Below are 13,258 nucleotides of genomic sequence, written 5' to 3'. Positions count from 1 at the left end.
CCTGTTGGGCCTGGCCGTCTTAAGGGGGGAAGAGAGGAAAATAAGAATGGGTTGAGGGAGACAGATCGGTGATTTAATACCGTTTTCGAAAGGGGGAATGATCATGTAACATTCTTGATATGTGGACAATTCAAGTCCATCCCCCCCTTCGAGACCATTGTGTGAGCAGTGTGTAAGCAGTGAGTGTCAAGTGCTTTGGGATGTAAAGGATTGAAGTGGAGAATGGAGATGTGGGTTTAGTTAGGCCTCCTAGGCTGTTCGTTCATCAAATTCGTTGGGCTCCTTGATGTTGATAGTGCTAAACTCCACTCAACCAAGCCGCCATCTCCACTTTATGAGTGAGGGCAACGCATCCTCTCGCCAAGCTACCGTGGGTGCCAACACCCACAGATCTTCCGTAGTATAGTGGTCAGTATGTGAGCTTGTCAATGGTCATCGGCCAACAAGACTTCGCTCGAGACCCGGGTTCAATTCCCGGCGGGAGAGAACACCACATCCTACATCTTTTGCCAACTGCTCCCGAGAGAGGCCAGGTCTTTTTTTTTTTTTTTTTTTTTTTGGATTGTTTCCCCCTTTGTTTTCTTTCCTTCATCCTCACGCGCTTCCTTACGTGGTGGTTGCTCCCTTGTTCCCAAATTGCAACACTAAGAATAAGAATGGTTCAGTCACGAACACAGAATAACTATTATGACAAGACAAGAATTGGAAACGTCCCTACGCGACGATCTGTTTGTCATTTATCATACGTGCAAAGTTAGATAGTCAATTAGGTACCTATACGCGCACGCGTGTTTTCAAGGACGTGATCAAGTTGAGAGCAAGCCTCCCCTTCCCATCAGCCGCGACAAATGAATGCTTAAACTCTTGGGACTATTAATTACTGCCCAAGCAAAGAACGTTCGCATTACGTTGCTAAGAGGATGTATCACTCGCTAGTACTGTAGATAGACTGAGCATTCAGCTGATCACCAGCCGATCACTAGCCACCCGCACGGTGTAGCTTGTAGCTCTGTGTGAGCCTGGCGACACCAAGCAGGAAGATGTGATTCGGCTTCTTATGACCCATGCCGTACCAGACCTCTAGAGTGTTGGCGTGGTAAGGTTTTGAGGTATCTAAGTCTCTTCATCTACAACGAGCAGCTCCGTATTAGATACCAAGCTAATACATGTGCTATCCGAACTCCTCGTTCAATGCTCATTGTCCTTGTTGCTGCTGACACTGGCAATGTTGGTCTCTCAACGCTCAAGTGACCTGCTAGCCATAAGTATTGACATACATGGAACTTCGAGAACATTCAGCACGGGGCACCTGGCAATCACTAGCCTGGGCAATTTCGTCTTGTTTCGCGTCTGGAGTCACGAGCCAAGCTGTTCTTGTTGACCAGGAAGGCTCGCGAGTACCGCGCCTCTATCAGTTTACAACCTTGAACTTGTTGCCTTCTTCTTATCGGCTTCTGTTCGCGACCTTCACGCGTTCCTTGGAAAAACGTCTTTTAGGGTTTCCTACGTAGTCACGCGTCTCGCACAAACCCCCCTCAATACATCGTTCTTCTAAACCCATCAATCTTCCCCCTTCTCTCCCCTTTCTTCAACATTCTTTTTTGTGCGATCGATCTGCCACTCGAACAAGTCTTACCTTAAACCTCAACTCTCCAACTTTTCCACAAACCATCAATCATATCAGCGACTACAATACTGCCCAACATGTGCAAAGGGATTATCGGTCACTGCCAGTGCTTGCGCTGCATCGACCACCCGGCGCCGGGCAAGATCCAGCGCGTTGACTTTTGCGAGAAGAAAATGCACGAGCTGGTCGGCATCACCAGTTCTCTGACCGCTGCCGAATGCCGCTTTTACCTTGCCCCTTGCGAGAATCTGACTCTTGTCCGCGTCCGGGACCCTGATGCCTGCCACTTCAAGGGCGGCGAGAATGCCGTCGGCGCTCTGGAAATCAAATTCGCTCCAATCAATGCCGCCGTCTCAATTGCCAAAGCTGCTCTGTCGGCTCTGGCCGAGAACGAAGCCGGCCACGCTCACGGCGCGGCCGCTGCTGTCGACGATGGCGGCGACAAGATGGACCTCGACCGCGCTTCTTGCGGTGCGGGCAAGCACGAGGCGGACAATATCGGAAGAGACTCTGGCGAAATGGACAGTCCCGGCAAGATGAGCCAGCACGCCCAGAACACGGACAATAACATGGACGTCTGCAGCCCTCCCGGCGCGACCAAGGCCCACAAGCAGACCGCCGCCGGCTGGCCCCTGAACGCCGAGACCCCCGTGAAGCCTACCAGCACCAGCGCCGTCACTTCCGCCGGCTGGCCCCTGAATGCCGAGACCCCCGTGAAGCCTACCAGCACCAGCGCCGTCACTTCCGCCGGCACCGGCACCGACGCCGGCACGCTCGCCCGCACCAGGCCCTTCAAGACTCCGACGGGCCGCACCCCGCTGCCCACGAGCCGCCCTCCCCTCCCCTTCGCGCTGCACAAGACCACGGACGTGCCCGCTTCCCCGGCCGTCACCGCTGCCGAGCGCACGGGCGAGGATGAAGGGGCCCGGTGGACGCACCAGGAGACGGTCAAGCTGCTGCTGCTGCGTTGCAAGGAGGTCGCGTTTGAACGCATGGCCGAGGTGAGTTGCCCCGTTCTTCCCTTTCCCTCTCTGATGCAGAAAGAAAAGGGGAAAAATATAATAAAGCGTGCTCTGCTACGACTTGCTCCAGGGATTAGTTATTTAATTACTGTGCCACTTTTGCTAACCACCGTGGGGGTCAACCCGATTCTAATTAATAGTTCATCCCGGGCCGTGATGCGGCCGCCTGCATGGATCGCTTGGCGCAGATTGCCGTCAGGCACGGGTACGAGGCGTACATCTGAGAAGGGCCTTATGATTACGACAAGTTGCACAAAGACGATTGTGGTGGCGGTAGGAGCGTCCCGAGCTCGGCTTATTGATTACCAATGGATGGATCACCTCCGGTGGTCTCCGGTGGTCTTGGTTGGACTTGGTTGGACTCGAGCCGCCTAGCAATCTATGTTTTTTAATGGGGGACAGATGGTTAGTCTCGGCTAGATGAGTCTAGGCAAACAGATCCTAGCGTCTAAAACTTACTGCTTGTCGTGGATGCGTTGAGTGCAGTATGGGAGATTCAGAGCTTATTACATGCTCTGTGAGCTGGCAAAAAGGAGTACCCAACAAATCAGTTCCCCTCCACAGCAAATGTTCTCTACTTACAGCCTAGACTCCATAATTATCCCAAGCAACTTCTCACAGAGCAAAGGGCCGAGTGAAACCAAGCACGAAAGAGTTACGGCCGCCCCCCTCTCCTCCCCCCCCCCAACGGTAATTATTTGTCACTCCCTTACTTTGTCTAATGGTTCGTCACCACAAAATAAAATATGTTTTCTATGGCAGTGAAAACGACACATATAATAATTACCTGTATTCCTTCTTGATCAAAGCCAGTTACCCGAACTGGCTGGTGCTCTCCCCTCACGTACCAACCAACCAATGCATGAATGAGCTGTGCATTGGAGACCTAGCTAGCCTGTAGCTCCTCTTAATCACACCGCAGCTAGAAGAGAACCGAGCGTGATAATAATAACTTCCATGCTGATCGTATAGCAGACGACGAAACCCTCATGACTTCTTCGTGCTCGGGGTGAAGTGAACGGCAGGCCGGGTGTCCTTCTCTTTCCCCTTCTTCTTGCTTTTGGGTCTCGAGAATCCGTTGGCTGTACTTGAGTTCCAATAAGTGGCATCCGTGATGTCCTTGCCCCAAGATGACTTCTTCAAGGCCTTGTCTTGCACGTAAGCCCGGGCCTTGTCATGGGGCCACCCACCTGCCAAGTACACGAGCGTGTCCAGGCTGTCCCACTTCCGGAGGCCTGATGATTTCTTTTCGGGCATTCTTGCTAAGAAGAGAGCGGAGGTAATTTTTATTTCTTTTCCTTGGGGGAAGGGCGCTGGGGTGTGTTCTATTTGCGAGTCTCGTATGGAGGCAGCGCGGTCCAACAAGACCGGTCTTATAGGGGGAAATGTTCATGCTAGATACCTCGTCAACAGGCGCCATTGTTAACCAAATATACATGAGATTGGCGTGTTCAAAGTCTCACTTGGTGAGGTGATGAGTTGTGAGGTGATCAGTTGTGACAGTTGGCAGGCTAGTACCGTTACATGATGTGCCCAGGTGCAGACAAAAGCGCGTGTCCTGCCATAGCAAGTTTGATCTGCAATCCGGTCCTTGACGGCAACCAAAGTGTGACCATACATTGAACTCAAGACGAAGAGCACGCCGGCTAGGTGTTTTTTGTTATTAGAGATCACCTACAACTCGTCACGCTGCGTGGCGAGTCACCGGGGGTGGCTGGGCTCAGAGTTCTCGATTACCCGCGATCCGCCTGCGCTCTTCCCCTCGAGCAAGCGTGTTAATCTTGATAATTTGCTACTCTCCTACACGGCGTTTGTTTGAATCCCCTGGCTCGAAGTACAGGGTTGCGAGCATCATATGTCGTTCCCGCATGACACAGCTCGCCAACGGGACAATGCGACTCCAGACACCTCCCAGGCTCCTGAGCACGCTGTTGCTCACGTATTACGGGCTAGCCGTGCGGGGGCAAGGGCTGTATTACACAGACATCCACACAACCATCCGCTTCTATGGCCATGGCGAACCTGGTGGCTACCTCTTCGGCATGGTGACCCCCCGGCGACCGACCACAGACTTCGTCGCGCAACTCGTAGCGCCCCTTAACCACAGCGATGGGTGGGGAGGCGTGAGCCTGGGAGATTCCATGACCGGTCCGCTCCTGCTTGTTACCTGGTAAGTTCAAGGCCCAGCCTGGTTGGTGATGATGAGAGGAGGGAGAGAGGGTGGGAGGATAGGCGAGATACAGATACCTTGGTAGAAACCAACGAGGCATGCTGACGCTAATTACCTGTTCGTACAGGGCCAACGGCAGCAATGTAATGACGGCCGCCCGCATGGCCGACGCTCACAGCGCAGCCAGCGTTGTCCCATACACAGCCGGTCCGATAACCGTATCCCCCATCAAGGCGGGGACCTTCGCCAACAGCACGCACGTCTCCTCCACCTTCCTCTGCAAGGGCTGCATCAACAGCGACTCCTTCGACCCGGGCAGGGCTGGCGAGGAAGGCCGGCACGTCTTCTTCGGGTACGCCTATTCCAGAACAGCCGTCGACGATCCTTCCGACATCGACACCGCCCTCTCGGACCACACCGGCAGAGGCGGCGCCTATGGAGGGTTCAGGGTGGCGCTGGACCGCGTCAAGTCAGACGCGTACCATCACTACGCCGGGATGGCGGAGAGCGCTATCTACAGCGTCAAGCCCGAAGCTCCTCCACACCGCTTGGCTCCGACCACGACTTCGACCTCTGCGCCGAGCCCAGGTTCCACCTCCGCAGCCCCTGCTGCTCCCACGGACGAGTGGGGGAACGGGTGCTATGAGGATGAATGTGAGATGCCGACCGGACCCGACTACAGTCACAGGGAGATATCGTGGCTGGAGTTGTTCGGATTGGTGGCGCTTGTCGTGATATACCTTCTCCAACCGTTCATTAATTAGTTGATTGGGAAAAGTTTAGATCGAGGAAGGTCGTCAAAAGCTAGCCTGGAGTTGGCGATGTTATGCTGAAGGGGCGCTCTTGAACAGATCTCCATGCATACAGGGCAGAAGAGAGCATAGTTTCGATCGCTAAGACCAGCGTTAGTTAGTCGCCATGTGGACACACCCGCGTTTGTTCTCTTCAGCGCAATTTTCTCATACTTCCCGAAACCCACGAAACCTATTCGATTTCGTAATGCCTACCGGGTGATCATCAGGGTATTATTATCCGTACCCAACAGAGCAAGCAAGTGACGTAGCAAAACCATAACGCCTTCCTCCCGAAAGTTCCCAACGCCAAAACCCCTTTGCAGCGCACCCTGACTAAGCGCTATTTCCGAAAGAACTTCGTAATCTTCTGGCTCCCGTCCGCCGCCCGTGTCTTGGATTTGACCGGGCTTCTGGCCGCATTGCTCGTGGCACTGATCTTGGGTCGGGCCTGCGCTTTTTCCTTGACCGGCGACTCCTGCTTGGCGAATAAGGCCTTCTTAACGGGCGGCTCTCCCTTGTCCGTAACAGGCGGCGATTCCGCCTCCCGCTTGACGCCTTTCCTCGGCGTGCCCATCCCCCCGCCGTCCGCGGTTTGTTGCAACTCTGCCACCGTTTTGGTCTCCGTCACCTCGTCGTCTCGGCCCTCCTTCTCCTCCTCCTCCTCCTTCTTGACTTCCACCTCCGCCCTGACCTTCTTCCCCTTCTTCGCCGACGCCGCCGTCCCCTTGGCAAAGAAGTTGGCAATGTTGGCCTTGTTTTCCTTGCTCGCAAGGGGTATCACAAAGCTCGGCGAGTCGTTGCCCACTTTCCCCACGTCCTTGCTCACGGGGTACACCTCCAGCTCGCCCTCGAACGGGCGCAAGACGGCCTGCAACTCCTTGCTCCACTCGCTCCGGCCCGGGTCCAGCCACCTCCACAGCGCGTCAGACCCGGGCTCCAGGATGACGGGCATCCGGTCGTGCAGGAACCTCAGCTGCTCGTTGGTGTCGGTCGTGACGATCGTGTACGTGTACAGGCCCTGCTCCTCCCCCTCGTAGCGCACGCAGTCCCACAGCCCCGCGAAGAGCATCAGCCGGCCGTCCTTGCGCTTCACAAAGTGGGGCACCTTCTCCTTGGGCCCCGTCTTGAGCCACTCGTAGAAGCCCTGGGCGACGACGACGCACCGCTTGCGTGCCTTCATGCTCGCCCACATGCCGCCCGGGCTGGCCAGCGAGTCGTCGCGGCAGTTGATGGTCTTGAGGAGCGACGGGTAGGCCGGGTTTCTCTTGGTCCAGAACGGGACGAGGCCCCATTTCATCGATTGGAGTTTGTAGTGAGGCTTGGCGGGCGCCTGGCGGCCGTCTTCTTCTTTCTCTGGGGTTTGAGTTTGGAGGTTGGCGTCGGCTGCAGCATCGCCATCGGCGTCGGCATCGACGCCGCTGTGGTCAGCGTGAGCCGTCCTGGAGCTGCTGGCGCCTGCCCCACGGTCGGGCACGTCGGCGCGGTAGACGACGCCGTGGTAGCCCGGAGCAAAGTTGTAGCTCAGCCGCGGCGCGCCGTCGCCTTCGTCGGCGGGGGCGTCGTCGACCGGCATGTCGTCATCCTGTAACAGCTCGCGGATCTGTGAAGGCCGCTATTGTCGCGTCAGCAAAACCATCACCCATTGGCACAGTTTTATGAGAAGCGATGCTGGATAATCAGACTTGGCTTTATCTGCCCCTTCAAGACGATTTCATCATGACTTACCAAGGCCAGCGCGTATCGGCCGCACATTTCGATGTGGTTCAGAATTGCGTATCCAGCGTCAATTCTGTAAATTCAGTTGCCCTCTTAAATGAAAAGTATAACAATTTGTGGATAGATTGCCGTTCCTCCTCTCGTTTCCATTTCTGGTTTGATGGTTGTAGATGGATACACCGATGACGTCGAGCATCGCGACACGAGTGGAGAGGGTTCACGAAATGCGATCGCCAAATCACGTGACCTAATTAATATCACCCCTGAATGGGTAACTAACAGATCCGTTGCTTCTTGCTCCTGGCAAAAAGGAGCAAAGACAATGCCCGCCAAGATCATTTTTCGAAAGGGAACACAAATTTTGCGTACCTGACTATCTATCTAGTGTAGCCCGGCCGGTCCTAAAGTTTCCTTGTTATCCAGCAACAGCCACCATTCCCCCCTGTTCCATCCCGCCCATCCCGCTCCTCCGCTTCTCCAGCCTCATCTTCCGCCGGATGGACTCGTCCTTCTTCCACGCGTCCTCAAACAGCGTCGGCTTAGGCGCAACCTGGTGGTCCCGTATCCCCAGTCTCCTGACGACCTGGAACGCCCCTGTGCCGATCGACATGCTCTGGCCCATGATGATGCATTCACTCACTCCCTGGATGCGGTCCTTCTTCATTCCTGCCGCCGCATCGAACAGGTGATCGGGCGTCTTTTCAAACGACGCGAGCTGGAGCACGCTGTCGCGCATCTTGGCCAGGCCGAACCGAGTGATTCCGAGGATCTCGCCCTTGTACGTCATGACGTCGGCCAGCAGCTCCATGTGACGCGGGTCGATGTTCATCTCGCGCATGACCGATCCGATTTCCGTAGCAATGGTGGCACGCGCAGCTTCGATGCCCAGAACGTCACGACACTCCATGACCGAGTTGGTCACGCACTTGGTCCCAATAACGCCCTCCGTGGTCATGCAAGCCCGCAGCCCGTAGCCTTCCACAAGCACCTTGTGCTCGTTCTTTTCGCTCGTCTGGATGATGGCTCGCGAGGCTTCCGGGTAACCCGAGATGGCGACCTGGGGGAGCATGCGCTTGAGAAAGTTGACCCGAAGCTGGAAATCCGCTGCTGACTCGTCCAGCGTGCTCGAGATGAAGTGGCCCTTCTCAATAGCTGCGGCACGAACACGGGCGGCTTTGCGCGCCGCCGTCGCGTCTTGCCAAGTATTGCGAATAATAACCTCGACACGGTCGCCGCCGATCCGCAGGTCGTCCGGCTCGACCTTGAGCTTGAGCTTCTTCGCCCGGACGATCGCATCGGCGATGTCCTTCATCGAGATACCCAACTGCATGTCCGAGAGCGCCTGAAGATCCACTTGGAGGACGATCTTGGCTACATCCGGCAGCCACTCGTCGTCAATGTACGAGATGACGTCCGAGATGTATGTCTTCTCGATCCTGCCTTTGACCACCCGCGCAGCCTTGAGGTCCACTTTGTTCTCCAGCTCGCATGTGATGACGGGCGTGCTGATGAGTTTCGAAGCGTTGATAATCTCCTTAATACGGGGCACACCCTGTGTGATACTCATGCCCGCAACACCGGCAAAGTGGAAAGTCTTGAGTGTCATTTGTGTGCCTGGTTCACCGATCGACTGCGCTCCGACCGCACCCACCGCATGGCCGGGCTCAACCCGCGCCTTCTTGTACTTGTGAAGACACATCTGGATAAACTGGCGCAGGGTGCGCTCCGACACCTTGGCAACACGGTCGACATGAGCCTGGGCTGCCGCCATTATTCTGGCCTGTCGAGAGGCTTCGTCGAGCTCGTTTTCTTCGTCGAGTTTTCGGCGCAGGTCTTTGAGAACATACTCGAACGGCTTGGGAGGCTTGTTGGGGGCATCGACATCCATGCTCGAACTGTCCTTCGTCACCGGCTGCCACTTCTCGAGCGCCTCCTGCATGGACTTGTCGTCGGGTAGGCATGGATCCAGCCCAACCGCCTTGCGTGCCTTGGCGAGTTTCATCGCACGTTCCTTGACAAAGTCATGGATCGTATTGAGGTAGACTCTGGCACTCTCGTGCTCGTCAATGGCGATCAGAGTGTCGTGATCCATGCTCTTCGCTATCCTGTCGTCGTCGTAGTGGATTTCCTCGTTCGTAACGAGATGTCGCCTGACGTACTTCTTCCTCTCCTCGTCCAGGATCGTCTTGCACAATGCATGGATCTCCCGAGGCAGCAATGACGTATCCGAGTTGCTCCATGTGATGCTCTGGGCGTGGTTCCACGTCCTCGCAAAGTCGACCGGCTTGGCGTCGCCCTCCATGTCGACGGGATCGAGTCTGTCGGCGCCGTACTGGAACTGGACAATGCCACCTTCTGATGTCCTAACAGTGTCATCGTATTGCGTGGAGAGATCTTCCAATGACTTCATCAGTCGTCTAGACATGTAACCTGTCTCTGCAGTCTTGACGGCCGTATCAACCAGGCCTTCTCTGCCGGAGATTGCATGGAAAAGAAACTCGGTCGGGACCAGCCCGGTGTAGAAGCTGTTCCGCACGAAACCCTTGGACGGCGGCTGGCGTGCGTTCTTGTGGAAATGCGGCAAGCTGCGGTCCTGGAAGCCATCCGGCACACGCTTGCCACCAATAATCTGCTGACCGACGCAGGCAACCATCTGAGCGACATTGATGTCGGAACCCTTGGAGCCCGACTTGGCCATGATCAGTGGGGCATTGTTCTTGCTCAAATTATTGACGCAGTAATCACCTGCCTGCTGCCGGACTTTGCTGAGGATACCGGAGATTAAGTTTTCGAGCGTTTCCTCGAGGTTGCAACCCGGAGCCTTTTCGAGCTTTCCTTGCCTGTACGTCTCAATGAGATCATCGCACTTCTTGTACGCCTCCTCAACGAGCCGGGCCTTGTGCTCTGTCAGAGACGTTGACGGCCAGACATCGCCAACACCGATCGAAAAACCCCGCAGCGTCAGCGTTCTCGCGCAGAGCTTTGCCAGCCGGTTCATCGCAGCTGCCGCATGGTCTGGCCCAAAATCACGGAGGATCACATAGAAGACCGAGTTCTTCTTGCCTCCTCCAACCGTCGATTTGTCCATCCTCCCGCACATGACCTCGGAGTTGCGGACCACCAGAAACGAGTCGTCAATGTCCATATCCGGGATCTGACCGTCCTTCTTCGGTTTATAAACCTTGTTCTTCGCATCAAGGTTCACCAGGACAGGGGACTCCTTGTTGGGGCGCATGAGAACATTGAAGATCTGCTTGCCCGTCCACAGAGCTCTGGGCTTAAGGATCGCCGGGGGGGGGAGCTCGAGGTGAGTATCGCCAAGAAGCATCTGAGTACAAATGTAGGTGAAAGACGTGCGGTCAAAGAACCTGTCCTTGCTGCTCAGCAGATAAGCGGCAGTGATGAAATCCTGCGTGGCAGCAATGATGGGCTCTCCGTTCTTGGGTGTGATAAGGTTGTTTTTGACACCCATCAGGTTGATTGCCTCCGCCCTTGCCTCCTCTGTCTGTGGAACATGCAGGTTCATTTCGTCTCCGTCGAAGTCGGCGTTGTACGGCGTGCACACACACTCATTGAGGCGAAACGTCCTCCAAGGCCGAACCTTGACGAGATGGCTCATGATACTGAGCTTGTGCAAAGACGGTTGCCGGTTGAAGAGAACAATGTCGTTATCCTCCAAGTGGCGCTCAACAACATCCCCGAATTCCAAACTACTGGCGTGCTTCTGGCGAAGGCTCTCTGTGCCGATTTTGAGATTGTACTTGGCCCCATCCTTCTTGATGATGCCTTGAGCACCGGGCCAAATATTCGGCCCGTTGATGACGCGTTCCCTGAGCTTCTCGATATTTGCGTGGTTTACCCGCTCCGGGTACGTCAGGTTCTTGGCCACCAGCTGGGGAACTGCCACCTGCTCGATGCTCAAGTTGGGGTCTGGAGAGATAACGGTTCTCCCAGAAAAGTCGACACGCTTTCCCGAGAGATTCCCACGAAACCTGCCCTGTTTGCCCTTGAGACGCTGACAGAATCCACGGATGGGCTTCCCAAAGCCAGGTTGATAAAGGCCCGGTACATCGCTGTTGACATACATGCCCACCTGCAGCTGCAAGAACTCCCACTGCTCCATGATGACGGGCAACGCAACTCCCTTCTTCAGTGACTCGCGCAGATGACCGGCATAAAGGATGATTTCCGAAAGCTTGCTTGTGATGTCGTCTTCATTACTAGCATTCTCCTGTGCAACGGACGGCCTAATGCAAATGGGGGGCGCCGGAACGTATTGCCACAGGAACATCTCGGGTCGGCCTTCGGAGGGGTCCAACCCAAGAAGCTCGCAGTCGGTTGGACTTATTTGCTTGAAGAGGTTCAAGACCCTGAGGGGATTCAGATCCTCCATTGCCTTTTTTGTGTGCTTCTCCAGCTCTGGCGTGTATTTCTTTGCCTGTTCGAAGGACGCATCGAACTCGGCTTTGCTCTCCGGAGGGATCTTTTTCTGGGCCGTGGACTTGTTGTAGGCTGAAAACTTGTCATGTACAAGCTTCATGACGCTCAGCTTTCGAATCACGCCTTGTATGGAGCCACAGTGCGGACACGTCCTCGCCTTCCTGCATTGCTCGTTTATCTTCTTCAGGATCGCCGAACGTCGCAGGTTGTCAATCCCAGGCCGCCGCAATTCCTTCAGAAACTGGCGCCGTTCGGGCTCCTGGAGAAGAACCCTCGCGCAGTCCTTACAGATGTTTTGCAGGGTTGCTTGGATGTACTTCAAGTAGCCGATGTGAAAGACGGGAAGGGGCAGGCGAACGTGACCGAAATGACCAGGGCATTCCTGTAAGCCAAGGTGGCATGTGCTGCACTTGCTTTCTCTGTTCGTACTCGATGTACCCTACCAAAGGTTTAGCGTTTGTCAATGGAAATGGGCGTACTCGACTTGCTCACCAAGCGCGGGTCGAGGGGTCCGTGAGGGAAAGCCGTCCGCCGGTTTTCAACATCGTAGAGCAAGTTATCGGAGACTTCAAGGACACCCTGGCTCACTATGTCCTGATGAGATCTGAGTGGTGACAAAGCATTAGTTTCGGCCGCCGGTGCTTTTCGTCAAAGAGCTCGAAGAGGTCCTTACTGAATCCCGAACTTGAGCGCCTTGAAGCGCTTTGGCAGCTGATCGACCAGCTGCTCCTTGCGCCGCCGCGTTCTTGTTTCGACCGCCATGTCTTTTCGTCAAGAGCAACCAGGAAAAGCGTTATTCGGGCAATGGAAGGGCGAAATCCAGTTTGCGCTCGATGTCGCTGCGCTGTGCTACCTGCTCATAGCGGGCAGTGCCGGTCGTGCAATGGAGGTTGATTGCCGGGGAACGCACTAAAATTCGAGCAAGTCGGCAGGCCGCTGAAAACAAGCACCTGCTCTCGTCAGACGGCACAGGTGTCCGATACTGCCGGAACCAATGCCACGAAGTCTGTCGTGTCTCGATGTTGCCGACAAACTCGCGAACAATTTTTGGCAGCGGCGGCGGGGCGGCCAGAAATGACTCCAACTGAAGTCGTGCCCCACCAAAGTGGCATGGACCCTTGTCCCTCCTTAGCGTCGGACCAACGCTCATGGGTTGACGCCCGCAAGCTCATCACTACACTACAGTTACCCCACGGTTCTGCCTGCCGGAAGCGGTCCCACTCCCAAACTCGGGCCAATCAGGAACCGCTCCCGAGCTCCAACTCCCGTCATCGTTTGCTGGGATATGAAGCCTTGTTCCTAAGCTCGCAGCTTCAGAACCGACCCAAACCAAGACCACAACTTTGGACCAATGTGAGCTTTCTGCGCCTCACTCTTAAGACATCGTTGGCCAGTCAGAACTTGTGCGACAGCCTTTTGATTTTGACCTCCGTCAGTTCATCTCTTGTATTTTTGATGTTCTGAATTAAATGCTTTCGTCTTAGATCGA

General features: G+C 55.3%; 4 protein-coding genes and 1 non-coding gene across 5 annotated transcripts; 3 read left to right on the top strand and 2 right to left on the bottom strand.

The window, feature by feature from the left end:
- The first annotated feature begins 391 nt into the window (after positions 1-391).
- P884DRAFT_t71 lies at positions 392-486 on the top strand. The gene has a single exon. It is a non-coding gene; the product is annotated as a tRNA-Asp (tRNA).
- Positions 487-1,704: 1,218 nt separating this feature from the next.
- On the top strand, positions 1,705-2,873 carry P884DRAFT_298958 (uncharacterized protein; the record flags this gene model as incomplete). Its single annotated transcript, XM_069444658.1, has 2 exons — positions 1,705-2,628; positions 2,790-2,873. The coding sequence occupies 2 exons, from the start codon at positions 1,705-1,707 to the stop codon at positions 2,871-2,873; spliced, it is 1,008 nt and encodes a 335-aa protein (XP_069298496.1).
- Positions 2,874-4,541: 1,668 nt separating this feature from the next.
- On the top strand, positions 4,542-5,583 carry P884DRAFT_197807 (uncharacterized protein; the record flags this gene model as incomplete). Its single annotated transcript, XM_069438093.1, has 2 exons — positions 4,542-4,819; positions 4,947-5,583. The coding sequence occupies 2 exons, from the start codon at positions 4,542-4,544 to the stop codon at positions 5,581-5,583; spliced, it is 915 nt and encodes a 304-aa protein (XP_069298495.1).
- Positions 5,584-5,953: 370 nt separating this feature from the next.
- Positions 5,954-7,365, bottom strand: P884DRAFT_198131 (uncharacterized protein; the record flags this gene model as incomplete). Its single annotated transcript, XM_069438126.1, has 2 exons — positions 5,954-7,225; positions 7,339-7,365. 2 exons carry the CDS (start codon positions 7,363-7,365, stop codon positions 5,954-5,956), a joined length of 1,299 nt encoding a protein of 432 aa, XP_069298494.1.
- Positions 7,366-7,744: 379 nt separating this feature from the next.
- P884DRAFT_198010 (uncharacterized protein) lies at positions 7,745-12,531 on the bottom strand (the record flags this gene model as incomplete). Its single annotated transcript, XM_069438115.1, has 3 exons — positions 7,745-12,208; positions 12,262-12,373; positions 12,443-12,531. The coding sequence occupies 3 exons, from the start codon at positions 12,529-12,531 to the stop codon at positions 7,745-7,747; spliced, it is 4,665 nt and encodes a 1,554-aa protein (XP_069298493.1).
- Positions 12,532-13,258: the final 727 nt, after the last annotated feature.

This window comes from Thermothelomyces heterothallicus (assembly GCF_042370625.1).
Source record: "Thermothelomyces heterothallicus CBS 202.75 unplaced genomic scaffold P884_scaffold_8, whole genome shotgun sequence".
In the NCBI taxonomy this organism is placed as follows: Eukaryota; Fungi; Ascomycota; class Sordariomycetes; order Sordariales; family Chaetomiaceae; genus Thermothelomyces; species Thermothelomyces heterothallicus.
The sequence above is the reverse complement of the archived record's forward strand: the minus strand, read 5'-3'. Positions and strand labels throughout refer to the sequence as shown.